General features: G+C 44.9%; 1 protein-coding gene across 2 annotated transcripts; it reads left to right on the top strand.

Moving 5' to 3' along the window:
- Nucleotides 1-10,378: 10,378 nt before the first annotated feature.
- LOC123429499 lies at nt 10,379-13,288 on the top strand. 2 transcript variants are annotated; one of them, XM_045113524.1, is made up of 5 exons: nt 10,379-10,581; nt 10,659-10,860; nt 11,307-12,200; nt 12,275-12,430; nt 12,655-13,288. In XM_045113524.1, the coding sequence occupies exons 2-5, from the start codon at nt 10,792-10,794 to the stop codon at nt 13,057-13,059; spliced, it is 1,524 nt and encodes a 507-aa protein (XP_044969459.1). In that variant the 5' UTR covers nt 10,379-10,581; nt 10,659-10,791; the 3' UTR covers nt 13,060-13,288. The 2 variants fall into 2 exon arrangements, with proteins under 2 accessions (XP_044969459.1, XP_044969460.1); XM_045113525.1 differs by having other exon boundaries at nt 10,379-10,860.
- Nucleotides 13,289-13,831: the final 543 nt, after the last annotated feature.

The raw sequence follows: 13,831 nt of genomic DNA, 5'->3' as shown, positions 1-13,831 counted from the left end.
GGGATCAATTCATCCTTATCATTAGGGACAACGGTAATGCCTCCCTTCTTAGGAACGCAATGCACCGGACTCACCCAATCGCTATGAGCAACAGGATAGATAATACCCGCTTTCAGGAGCTTTAGTATTTATTTTCTTACTACTTCTTTCATCTTAGGATTCAATCTCCTTTGATGATCAACAACTGGTTTGAAATCAGGGTCGGTTTTAATCTTGCGCTCGCACAGAGTGGGACTAATGCCCTTAAGATCATCGAGAGTATATCCTATAGCAGCACAGTGCTTCCTTAGAGTTTTTAGCAACTTATTTTCTTCATGCTCTGAGAGGCTAGCACTAATAATAACATGATATATCTCCTTTTCACCAAGATAAGCATACTTAAGAGTATCAGGCAACTGTTTAAGCTCGAACACAGGATCACCCTTTAGTGGGGGTGGATCCCCAAGAAGTTCAACATGCAAGTTATTCTTAAGGATAGGATATTGTTCTAAGACAACTCTATCTATCTCATCCCTTTCATCCATATGCATATCATTTTCATGCTCAAGCAAGTATTGCTCTAAGGGATCAGTAGGAGGCACGATAATAGAAGCTAAGGCAATAGTTTCATCCCTACTAGGCAACTCTTTTTCATGAGGTTGTCTACCAAACTTGGAGAAATTGAACTCATGTGACACACCTTCAAAGCCAACAGTGACAGTTTGCTTCTCACAGTCAATATGAGCATTGACAGTATTGAGGAAGGGTCTGCCAAATATGATGGGACAAAAGCTATCTTGTGCGGTAGCAAGAATGAGGAAATCAGCAGGATACTTCGTTTTATCACACAAGACTTTAACATCCCTAACAATTCCCACAGGGCAGATAATATCTCTATTGGCAAGCTGAATAGTGAAATCAATAGGCTCTATCTCAATAGGTGCAATCTCATCTTTGATTTCATCGTATAAGGATTGAGGTATTGCACTAACACTAGCACCCACGTCACATAAACCATGATAACAATGATCTCCTATCTTAATAGAAACAACAGGCGTGCCAACAACACGCCTATGTTTGTCTCTAGCGTGAGGTTTAGCAATTCTAGCAGCATCTTCACAGAAGTGAATATTATGTCCCTCAACATCGTCGGACAGAAGATATTTGATGATAGCAACGCTAGGTTCAAATCTAATTTTCTCAGGGGGTGTATGTGTTCTAATATAGCCTCTACGTATCACAGTTCAAGCTTTAGAATGATCCTTTATCCTAACAGGGAAAGGTGGTTTCTCAATGTAAGCACTGGGAACAATAGGATCGTTATGGGCAATGACTTTCTCTTCAACTGGAGTGGGTTTAACTACATTGACTTCTAAAGGAGGATGATATTTAAACCACTTCTCTTTGGGGAGATCAATATGAGCAGCAAATGATTCACACAATGAAGCTACTATCGCAAAGTCAAGTCCATACTTAGCGCTAAAGTCACAAAAAATATTTGTCTCAACAAAGGATTTAATGCAATCAAACGTGAAATTCATACCTGACTCCTTACCTTCTTCAAGCTCCCAATCTTCAGAGTTGCATTTAATTCTCTCCAATAAATTCCATTTGAAGTCAATATCTCTCTTCATGAAAGAACCGGTACAAGAAGTGTCAAGCATGGTGCGATCATCATAAGAAAGCCGAGCATAGAAGTTCTGAATGATAATTTCTCTCGAGAGCTCATGATTGGGGCATGAATATAACATTGATTTAAGCCTCCCCCAAGCTTGAGAGATGCTTTCTCTGTCACGAGGCCAAAAATTATAAATATAATTCCGATCACGATGTACTAAATGCATAGGATAAAACTTTTGATGAAATTCCAATTTCAACCGATTGTAGTCCCATGATCCAGTATCATCACATAGCCTATACCATGTCAACGCCTTATCCTTCAAAGATAAAAGAAAATACCTTCTTCTTGACCTCATCCTTGGGCAAACCTGCAAGCTTAAATAAACCACAAACTTCATCTACATAGATTAGATGCAAGTTTGGATGTGATGTTCCATCTCCTGTAAAAGGATTAGCCAACAGTTTCTCAAGCATACCCAAAGGAAATTCAAAGAAAATATTTTTAGTAGGTGCAGCAGGTTGAGGAGCAACTCTTTGTGCTTCCGTTCGAGGTGAAGATACCCCGAACAAGCCCCTCAAAGGATTAGTATCCATAGTGACAAGTGACAATAAATTTCAGCACACTATAAGAATGTTTCCTTACCAAGTTCCACTTACCAAAGGCGCTTCACTCCCTGGCAACGGCGCGAGAAAAGAGTCTAGATGACCCACAAGTATAGGGGATCAATCGTAGTCCTTTCGATAAGTAAGAGTGTCAAACCCAACGAGGAGCAGCAGGATCTGACAAGTGGTTTTCAGCAAGGTAAAATCTGGAGGCAATGAAATTATCGGTAACAAGTGATTGTGTGGTGAGCAACAAGTAACAAAACTAGCAACGGTGCAGCAAGGTGGCCCAATCCCTTTTGTAGAAGGGACAAGCCTGGACAAAGTCTTATAGGAGGAAAAACGCTCCCGAGGACACACGGGAATTTCTGTCATGCTAGTTTTCATCATGTTCATATGATTCGCGTTCGTTACTTTGATAGTTTGCTATGTGGGTGGACCAACGCTTGGGTACTGCCCTTACTTGGATAAGCATCCCACTTATGATTAACCCCTCTCGCAAGCATCTGCAACTACGAAAGAAGAACTGAGACAAAGTCTAACCATAGCATTAAACTAGTGGATCCAAATCAGCCCCTTACGAAGCAACGCATAAACTAGGGTTTAAGCTTCTGTCACTCTAGCAACCCATCATCTACTTAGTACTTCCCAATGCCTTCCTCTAGGCCCAAATAATGGTGAAGTGTTATGTAGTAGACGTTCACATAACACCACTAGAGAAAAAACAACATGCAACATATCAAATTACCGAACGAATGCCAAATTCACATGACTACTATTAGCATGACTTATCCCATGTCCTCAGGAACAAAAGTAACTACTCACAAAGCATAATCATATTCATGACCAGAGAGGTAATGAGTAGCATCAAGGATCTGAACATAAACTCTTCCACCAAGTAATCCAACTAGCATCAACTACAAAGAGTAATCAACACTACTAGCCACCTTACAAGTACCAATCAGAGTCGCGAGATGGAGATTGGTTACATGTGATGAACTAGGGTTTGGAGATGAGATGGTGCTGGTGAAGATGTTGATGGTGACGAGTCCCCTCCGATGAGAGGAGTGTTGGTGATGACGATGGCGACGATTTGCTCCTCCGGGAGGGAAGTTTCCCCGACAGGATCATCCTGCCGGAGCTCTAGATTTGTTCTGCTCAAGTTCCGCCTCGTGGCGGTGGCAAATCCATGAAAAAGCTCCTCCTTCATTTTTTTGGACGAAACCCTTCATATAGCAGAAGAGGGGGGCCAGTGGGCCAGCAGGCTGCCCACAAGCCCCCTTGGCGCGACCAGGGGGGTGGCCGCGCCAAGCAGGCTTGTGGCCACCTGCTGGCGCCCCTGTGGCGCTTCTTCGACCCAGTATTTTTTATAAATCCAGAAAAAATCCTCGTTGATTTTTACGGTGTTTGGAGTTGCGCAGAATAGGTATCTCAACTTTGCTCCTTTTTCAGGCCAGAATTCCAGTTGCCGGCATTCCCCCTCTTCATGTAAATCTTGCAAAATAAGAGAGAAAAGGCATAAGTATTGTACCGTGAAGTGAAATAACAGCCCAAGAAGCGATGAATATCAACATGGAAACATGATGCAAAATGGATGTATGAGGAACCAACATGGATATCCAGACCCCGATGTTGGTTATTGGCCGGAGAGATGTCTCGGTCATGTGTGCACGTCTCTCGAACCCGTAGGGTCTACACACTTAAGGTTCGATGACGCTAGGGTTATAGGGAAATAGTGTACATGGTTACCGAAGGTTGTTCGGAGTCCCAGATGAGATCCCGGACGTCACGAGGAGCTCCGGAATGGTCCGGAGGTAAAGATTTATATATAGGAAGTGAGATTTTGGACACCGAAAATGTTTCGGGCATCACTGATAATGTACCGGGACCACCGGAAGGGTTCCGGGGGTCCACTGGGAGGGCCCACCAGCCCCGGGAGGCCACATGGGCCAAGTGTGGGAGGGAACCAACCCCTTGGTGGGCTGGTGCGCCGCCCACCCAGCCCAAGGAGTGGCAAGGGAGGAAAGGGGGGCAACCCTAGCGCAGGAGGGGGCCCAGGCCCACCTGGCGCGCCACCCCTCCTCTTCCTGCCCTGGCCGCCACCTCCTGGCACCACAGGGGGCTGCCGCCACCCCTAGGGTGGGAACCCTAGAGGTGGCGCACCCTCCTCCCTCTCCTCCTATATATACCCATGAGTTGGGGCTGTTTTGGAACGACTCTCACTCTCTCGGCGCAGCCCTACCTCTCTCCTTCCTCGTCCTCCGCGGTGCTTGGCTAAGCCTTGTCGGAATCCCATGTAGCTCCATCGCCACCATGCCGTTGTGATGCCGGAGCTCTCCCTCAACCTCTCCATCCTCCTTGTTGGTTCAAGGTGTTGGATACGTCATTGGGCTGCACATGTCTTGAACGCGGACGTGCCGTGATTTGGCACGTAGATCGGAATCACACCGCGATCTGAATCGCTGCAAGTACGACTCCATCAACCGCGTTCTAGTAACGCTTCCGCTTAGCGATCTTCAAAGGTATGAAGATAGTCTTCCCTCTTGCTCGTTGTTGGTCTCTTCATAGATAGATCCTTGTATGGCGTAGGAAAATTTTGAATTTACTTCGTTACTCAACACCTATAACCAATTACAATTCTCTAAGGGATACGTTTATTTTTATCATTTGGAATAACAATAATGCCTCCTTTCTTAGTGACACAATGAACATGACTTACTTCTACTTGTAAGTTGTGTTTGGTTTTTCTCCAAAGAAGAGGGGAGATGCAGTATAGTAGAGATAAGTATTTTCTTCAGTGTGAACTGAGGTTATCGAACCAATAGGAGAACGAAGCAAACTCTCGCTGTGAGCACCTACGCACACAAAACCAAACACTTCCACCCAACGCGAGCAAGAGGGTTGTCAATCCCCTTGAACTCGTTACTTGCAAGGATTCTGATAGATAAAATATATAAATAACAAAAGTAAATAAAGTGCAACTAGGTAAATTGAGTTTCTAACAATAGGATTAATTAGGCCCAACCTAAAGTGATGTTTTCCAGTTTGGTTTATTTTATTTCCAACGGAATTTCAAATGGACTCGATCTCTCTCAAAGCCGCATTCAGGAATTCTTGCAAATTTTTAGATTGACTTTTAATTTATTTCTTTTTCTAGGCTATGAGGTCTCATTGTGCTTACAAATTGGAATTGCCGGAAAGCTGAGCTTTCCTGGTCTAGCTAACAAAGCAAGCCGTCTATTTAACAACAAGACAATAGCATATCGATATGCAACTTCAGCTCTATAATTTCTAGCAGAAAGATAGTAGCATATCTATATGCACCTTGAGCATTACATTTTCTAGCCGCACTTGTGCTACTATTACCACTGGACCGACATAAAGTCAGCGTGTTCCAAGTTTTCATGTATATTTTCGACTGATGTTGGGTTTCTTCATTGAGTATTGGTCCATTGGTTTAACTCAATCCTTGAGATGCCATTCATATAGGCATGAATAAGGTTGAAATTTGAATCATAAAGAAGCTAGGATAATATCATAATCTACATGCCAAACTTTTCTGAAGGGATTACTCTTCGAGGTTGTAGGTCCTGATACTTCTTATTTTCTTCTTCAAAAAACAAATGTAAAAGTCTAACCAATATTTCAGTTTTCAATATGAGCTTATCTAGATGATGTATAGAGTCGACTATAGTTCAAAAAATATTTATCAATGAAGGTTGGTTTTATTCCAATATTCTACTTCACACATGTAAATTGTTGTACATTTTCTGTAGTTTTCAGTGCACGCTTGGTGAAGAGGATAAAATTTCATAGGAAAGAGGTCAAAGTAGCAAAATGCACGAGAAGCCACGGGGATGATGTCACATGAATGCCTTTAGAAGGATTCGCTCTGGAGGAGTTGCGGTGGCCGTCCATCGCGATGGGGAGGCGGAGAGGGTGTATTTTGGAACGCCTAGATGGCCTAGAGGAGGATGACCGCGAGTAGTTTTGTGGGGCACTTGTCGACATGAGGGTGTAATTGCTCGAGGTACCGACACCTTTTTTTTACCCGACGTTTCTCATGCTAGTTATGTGCTGTCGGGACTTTTTTGTTCATCCCGGTGAGGGCTCTTGCCATCCACCTTGAAAGCAATAAGATAGTATACATGTTGTCATCGCTTGTTATTAGTTTGGATTCCAATGTACTTTATGTGATGTTTGTTGATGCATGAACCAATTTCAATGTGGAGGGATTGACTTGTTTCGTTCAATTTATAGACAAAGAATCCATCGAGATTCATGGTGTGGATGTAGAAGGTTGGGGGATTTTCAAACAGGTGCACCATTGGTGGTGGTTGTGAGCTTGGCGGCAAGCTTGGGTTGGTAAGATAGAGATAGTGGGTGAATAGGGACGTGGAGAAGGATGACCAAGAAGAAGACTACTTCAAGGGTAGAAAAGAAATCAACAATGTTGCTTAATGTGCATTAGGGTATTAAAAATGTATGTTTGGGACAATTAATGTTTAAACAATAGCATATTTATACCCCTGTTTGTAACACAAGGGTTGATTAGGTCATATTTATTTATTTTAAGAAATTTTTGTAGGTACGGTGTGCATGGCACTTAGAAAAATTCTCTAAAAACAAATATCTTGTCTTCATGTCTTGCTTGTGCACTGCATAATCATATTGTCTATAAATAACATACAACAATAATACGTCTCTATCTATCGATACATTACTTGCACTATGAGTCTAATAATCAGGCGTTGAGATATGGAGGAGCTATCACAGGCAAGGGGGGAGTGGTGTTAACCTACTGTGAGAGGGCGGGTCACGAGTGTGGGTGGAGGAAGGCGACGAGGAAGAGTAATAAGACGACACATGTAGAATTCAACTCGTGCAAAAATATGTAGATGAACATATGGTCCTTACCATAACATTCACTAAAGTTATAAAATGACTGTACATATGTAGATGGATGACATATATTCTTTTTCCGTGGGGACACATGAGCCTGACACCATTATGGTAGAGCTCAGGATGAAAAGTGAGTCCAATATAGAACCAGGAGGTACTAACACTAAGATGGGGAGGTGGTTGCCGCCCTTGTCCCTTGATGTCGGTCAGCCACGCGATGTCGATCACTCACTCACTTAAAAGACAAGTTGATGGATATTGTGATAAGAGTGAGGACTGAGAGTGAGCGGGATGAGGGTCGGGGTAGGTCTGTTCAATTATGGATTTGCCTTCTTGGCTCAGGGGGCAGGGGTCATGGGCAGTGCATGCCTCCTCCCCTTGATGGCGGTGATGGAATGACACGAACATAGGGAGGGGATCAGGGCAGAGAGCGGGGCAAACATTATAGGGAATTTCTCGACAGTATGTGGGGAAGTATGTTGTGAAGGAGAGAGTCCGCCTTGGCGAAAGCGAGGTGAGCGTCATCCTATTTTAAAGGAGAGGGCTTCAACATGAAATGTCCCGCTATGGTGGGAAACCAAGTGGGAAGGGAAGGGTCCGACGAAAAATGAAGAGGTTGTATCGTGGGGGGGGGGGGGGGGGGTGAGGTTTTTGCATTGGGACCACGTGTTGAATATAACATCACAGATAGTTCGCCTAGCCACATTTCTCCCCCGCATATGGGTTCGATTTGGGAGAACCTAGATATGCAAAAGGTTGAATTTTAGGGAGCCTGTTGGGCGCCAATTTGATGTCCGAACATTTACGCATATGAGCAAGAAATATGCTTTGAGTTTGAAGACGACTTTAATCATTGATCTGATTTATTTATATGTATATTGTAGTCCGTAGCAACACACAAGCGTTTTACTAGTTTAAGCTCAAAATCTGAACCAAGAAGCAACGGCGATTTAAACTCAGAATCTGAACAAGAAGCTGTTGGGCCTTTAGCCCATCCATGCCATCATTCTTCCATCGCAGGCCGCAGTATGTAGTGGTGATCCCTACCATGCCGACCACCCCTAGCCCTAGGGTTCCATCTCAAAAGAAAAGAAAAAGGGAAACGTTTCTACCCGACGCGCCGGCCGAACCGTCGCGCCGACACACGCGGGCCGCGGGATCCTTTCCTATCGCGCGTCTCTGGGCATATCCGCGTCGTTCCTTCAAGCCGGCGTGCCTCCCCTGTCGGATCTTGTCCGCCGACCGTCATGGAGTCGCTGGCCTTTCCTTCTCGTAAGCATGGGGCGATCCCCTTTCATGTTTCTCCTCCGGCGAACAGGCCGACGCCTCCCACGTCACCTTCTCAACAAATCCCTCGCTCCGCCGCATTGGGGATGCCACCGGTGTTGGAGACGAAAACCTATGACAGAGACGACGATGAAGTAACCGGCGACGAAAAAAGCTTCACCGGTGATCGAAAATGCTACAAACAACATTGTCGAAAGCTTCAACTAGAGACGACAGGAATCGAGGGCCACCCACCACGCAACCGCGGAAGCTACAACCGGTGATGAAAATGGCTTCAACCGGCTAGAGAAAAACCTTCAACCGACGATATAAAAAGCTTCAACCGGCGACAACGAAACACAAAAAGATGCAATCGTTGACACAAAAGCTTCATCCATATGTTTGGAAAGCTTCAACCACGACCGGCGAGAAAAAAGCTTGTCATTTTTGCTACAACCAGCAACGAAAATAGCTTCAAGCGACATGAAAAAAGTTTCAACTAAAGTGAAAAAGGTTTGAATCGGAGTTTAAAAAAGCTTCAATCGGGGGGACAAGCATGTGCACGCACGAACGTTGATGGTGACGAGCGACGAGCGACGCGCGGGAGGGGGGGTGCTACGACGAGCGGCGACAATGGGTGGAGAGGATGGAGTGCTCGTGCGGCAAAAGGTCGGAGACGCGCGGGACGGTCCGCCGACGCAGAACGAGATGAGATGTGAGATCTAACGACTATTGAAGTCAGATCGAAGGGTTGCCGTCAGGGTGCCCAAAGAAAAAAGAGAGCAAATATATACCTATAATAATAAAGCGGATATTGCTTCCGTCGGAAAACCCACCACGGCATTTTTATAAAAAAAACCTGTAATTTTCTATTTTCAACCCGCGCTCCATCATTTATCTGCAACGCAAAAGGAAAAAACGATTCGCTGCAAAAATTATACCCGTACGCATCTCCTCCTCCCGTCGACCCTGGGTCACCCTGGCCTATGCCCAGGCCGCCGTCACACCACTCGCCGCCGCGGCCGACCTCAACCGCCACCGCTGCCGATCTCAACCCACCCTTCTCCGCGGTTGTACCTCTCCCCGCTCACTGCCCCCATTGCGGCGCTCGAGCGCATCGCGTCGACCCTGGTTCACCCTGGCCTGTGCCCAGGCTGCTGTCACACCACTCGCCGCCGCGGTCGACCTCAACCACCACTGTTGTCGTTCTCAACCCACCCGCCTCCGCGGTCGTACCTCTGCCCGCTTGCTGCCCCCGTTTCGGCGCTCGAGCACAGCTTCTGGATCAAATCAACGCGACAGCTACAGCGACTTGGGATGATGCGTCTGCTCGATGCATAACGGCGGTGGCGCGCGGATAAGGCGCGGCGAAGCGAAGTACTTGCAGGTGGAGGCGGGCCTCCATGGCTCACACGGGGAACTCCGAGGTTATGGCGCGGCAATAACGACTCCTTATGGCCAGATAGAGGCGCCTAACCCTTGCTCCCCTCATCGTATCCCCTCCTCCGGCAGGAACTCATCATCTGGTGAGATCCCCTCCCATGCCTCCAACCGTGTGCCAGGCACCGGCAAGAAATTTTGTTTTGTGTAATTTGTTTGCTGATGAATGAATGTATTGAATGTAAGATTGCATTGTTGTAGAGAGAGATAATGGAACAACACCTTCAGTTTGTCATCTGATCCCACATTCTCTATCCCATAAGTGAAATAAGATAACAGTCCATTGATCAATTCACGTAGCCTTTTTGTTTTGCTTTGCTTGTCCCGCTCAATTTCTCATCATGGTGGAATTAACAATGGACGGGTTGATTTCTCAACAAAATAGGATATGACTGACTACATTAATTAGTTAGCTTATTATTTTAATAAATCAAAATGATTATAAAAAGATTAAAAACGTGTGATATTTTTTTTCTTCCGTTGCAACGCACGGCTCTTTTGCTAGTGTTTATCAAAACAAAACAAAAAAGACAGAGAGGAAAGGGGATCGGAGGTCAGTTATGCCTCGAATGTGGATCCAGCGGTGCTTGAGAAGAGGCGCCCAAATAAGCTGCTCCCCCTTCGGGAGCTGCAGCCCCCAATCGAAGCAGCAGCAGCTCCGTTCCGAGCTGCAACCGGGCTCCTCTCCGAGCCGCAGTCCGCAATCGAAGCGCTTCCCGTTTCAAATCGCAATCCGCAATCAAAGGAGTCCTTCCCGGGCTACAATCAGAGGCAAGTCCGCTTCCGGATTCCTCCTCGTATTTGTGTACATAGAATCTTCGATATTTAGACGAGAGTTTCCATAGCAGCTATACACGGATACGGAGTAGCATACTACAGTATATATCTGGGCTGGCGGCACCGCGGTACCCTCCAGGTTTAAGAGGAGACGAGCAACAACTCCCTAGACAACAGTTTTGAGGCAGACCAGCAAGTCGGGCTATGGGGATCAGATCTCGTCGCCGGCGGCCGGCTGCTAGATCGGTGGCCGAACCCGCCGAACCCATGGAGGTGAGCCTCTTGTCCTCTCCTTCCTCGGAATATCTTATCTTCCTGATAGCATCAAAATTCAATCTTTCGAGTCTTATCAAATTTTTAGTTTTTGGTACAGAAATGCGTCTTTGAGCCTATAGAGATATACTCCCTCCGTTCCTAATATAAGTCTTTCTAGAGATTTTACTAGTAGACTACATACGGATGTATATAGACATATTTTAGAGTGTAGATTCACTCATTTTGCTTCGTATGTAGACTCTTAGTGAAATCTCTTAAAAGACTTATATTTAGGAACGGAGGGAGTACTTGCTTTTTGGAAAGAAAAAAATTAATCAAATTTGTGTCATCATAAATTAGATCAAAGCCGCATCTCCGCCACAGTAGACAAATTCTATATATGGGGCTATCAAACTTGCACTTTTGAGACTATCAATACTGATTTCTTTCGGTTCCAAATGCAGAAAGACAATCAAGATGATAGGATCAGCAGCTTGCCAAACGACATCCTTGTCAACATTCTGGACCGACTTAAAGCGCGAGCCGCTGTGAAAACCAAGGTCCTCTCCAGACGGTGGAGTCAGCTTCCTGACATGCTCCCACGGCTTACAATCAGTGCTCGGGACCTACGGCCCTCAAAAACTAAAACCAGCATGTCCAATAATGAATTGTTTCAGAGGTCCAATGCAGCTGTGGTCAAAGCGACAGAGAGCGTACTGGCACACAGGGATCTGGGTGGATGCACCATCGACCTGTTGAGCACGACGTTCTACTTGAAAGATGATGCCCCCATATCCATTGGGCGTACTGTTGGCAATGCCATGGCAACACATAAGATTGAGAAAGTGGAATTCACTGTTTTGACAGAGAAGGAGAGACAAGAGTGCACTTTTGATGATATGGAGAAATATGGGACACGGTTTGTGTCATTTTTCAATGAGTGCCTCAATGCGTTTGCTGGTCTCACACGCCTCTGCCTGCAGAATTTGACATTTCGTGAATCTGTCATTGTCTCCAACATCCTCGTCACTTGCAAGCAATTAAAATATTTGGATTTCCACTATTGCCGCACGGAGGGTTTGATTCTCGATGTTGAACACACACAACTCAGTGAGCTCAGCATTGTCAATTGCCGTTTTGGCCTGATCAACCTCACAATGGTTCCCAAACTCACCCGATTGGTGTTTGAGTATTGGACGGCTTACAAAGAACCGCCACTATCATTTGGCTATGTCCCATTGCTCGAGGTTCTGAGTCTTGCAACTGTTCATCTTAGTTGGCACAAGATGGTCAAGTTAAGTACGTTTCTTTACGGGTCCTCTGTTCGAGACCTGAGGTTGTGTTTTAGATTTGAAAAGGTACGCCGGAGGGATTGCTTTGTTCTGGTCTTTACTTGTTCTTTACTCATCCTATGATGTCCTTATCGTTGCAGATTTGGGTTCAACCGGAGTGCCTGACCAAAAGGCTGGCATCTGTGCTCCACCAACTAAGGATTGTCAATCTAGTTGACATTCCTGAAGGGTATGATCTTACCTGGACAATGTTCATTTTGGAAGCGGCGCCGTCCGTGGAGGAGCTCTACATGAAGGTATGTTTGTACCTATAGCTTGTTCAATTATTTCTTTCGTTCTTTGAAGGGCAGCTCTACCTTTACTATGTATGTTGTTACCTAATCTTGTTCTATTCTTTTTTGGTTTGAGGTGTTGCCCTACCCATCTCCATTGCATTCTTGCATGCCTGTGCTTCACTTAGAGTACAAATGTCAGCCGGCAAAATTAACCTGTCCCATTTTGGTTTGTCCCATGGGTGTAGGTAATGGATCATCCTTGTGAAATGCATATGGATAAGGAGAAGAGGAGGGCGAACTTGTTTAGTGAGAACAAGGGCGTCGAGTGGAAACCACCTGCGTCACACTTCAAGCACCACCGGCTGGCCAAGCTCATCATCTTCTGCTTTGAGTCTCTAGACTACATGGTGAATCATGTCAGGTGTGTCATGAAAGCAGCGGTGAATCTACAGGATGTGTACCTGTATAATAGACTGGCATGTAACAAGTGCCGTAATGTGATGCCTCCTAGGCTGATAAAGTTCCCGGAGACGGTTATGGGGAGGCATTTGGAGGGGAAGCGATTGACCTGGGGCATCGAGTCGCCTGCCACAATCCACTTCCAGATAACTCCTGTAATAAGGGCTGAACATCGTGCTAGGACGCTCTAGTGTTTTCCTTGGAAGATAGCTTAAGGCTGTTGAGGCAGTATATTATTTGATGCATCGGTTGGATTAGTTAGTCCAGAAGAAATGGTCTGCATATGCTTGACCTGCCATGGCTCATGGCGGGTTTTCTTGTTTGATCTGCTTTTGTAGTTGCAACGCCTTGGATAATTAAATTGTGATACTTTGTCTGAATCGAAAATTCATTCAGTTATCGAGTTAAACTTTGAACCAAGCGTTTTGGTGTTATATTGGATTTTGTTGGGAGAATTCCTTATTTGGCCCTTTCTTAAAATTTGCTTCCCTATTTGGCCCAAAATAAAAATTTCTTCTTTATTTGACACCTAAAATAATTTTTGTTCCTTATATGACACCTCCATCCATTTTAGACACTAATGGTGTTAAGTATGTGGCGAAAAGACCATTTTGCCCCTAGTGCATTGTGTAACTATATATTTTCAATGTGGTAAAAAACGAGTGGGGCGTTTTGCAGCTCGGGCTCCATGGAGCCCTGTTTTTGAAAAATCCCAAAATTCATCAAAATTTGTACTTTTACATTTCAAAAAAATCTGAAAAAAATATGGATATACATGAAGGCATAACACACATGTGTGTAGATTTTTAGAACAAAATATGTTGAAACGAGGTCTGTGCAAAAAAAAAAAACAAATTTATGCCTTTTTAACATATGATACTATTCATCCTAAAAGTTCATGAATTTGTTCTTTTTGCACAGATCGAATCTTTAGGTATTCCATCCTGAATATTTGCATATATA

This window comes from Hordeum vulgare, chromosome 2H, assembly GCF_904849725.1.
Source record: "Hordeum vulgare subsp. vulgare chromosome 2H, MorexV3_pseudomolecules_assembly, whole genome shotgun sequence".
Lineage (NCBI taxonomy): Eukaryota > Viridiplantae > Streptophyta > Magnoliopsida > Poales > Poaceae > Hordeum > Hordeum vulgare.
This window is presented reverse-complemented; position numbering and strand designations above follow the sequence as displayed.

Coding starts and splice junctions, on each gene's coding strand:
- LOC123429499 (XM_045113524.1), top strand. CDS start 10,792: ATGGGGATCAGATCTCGTCGCCGGCGGCCGGCTGCTAGATCGGTGGCC. Junction 10,861..11,306: donor AACCCGCCGAACCCATGGAG/GTGAGCCTCTTG, acceptor TTCCAAATGCAG/AAAGACAATCAAGATGATAG. Junction 12,431..12,654: donor TGGAGGAGCTCTACATGAAG/GTATGTTTGTAC, acceptor CCATGGGTGTAG/GTAATGGATCATCCTTGTGA.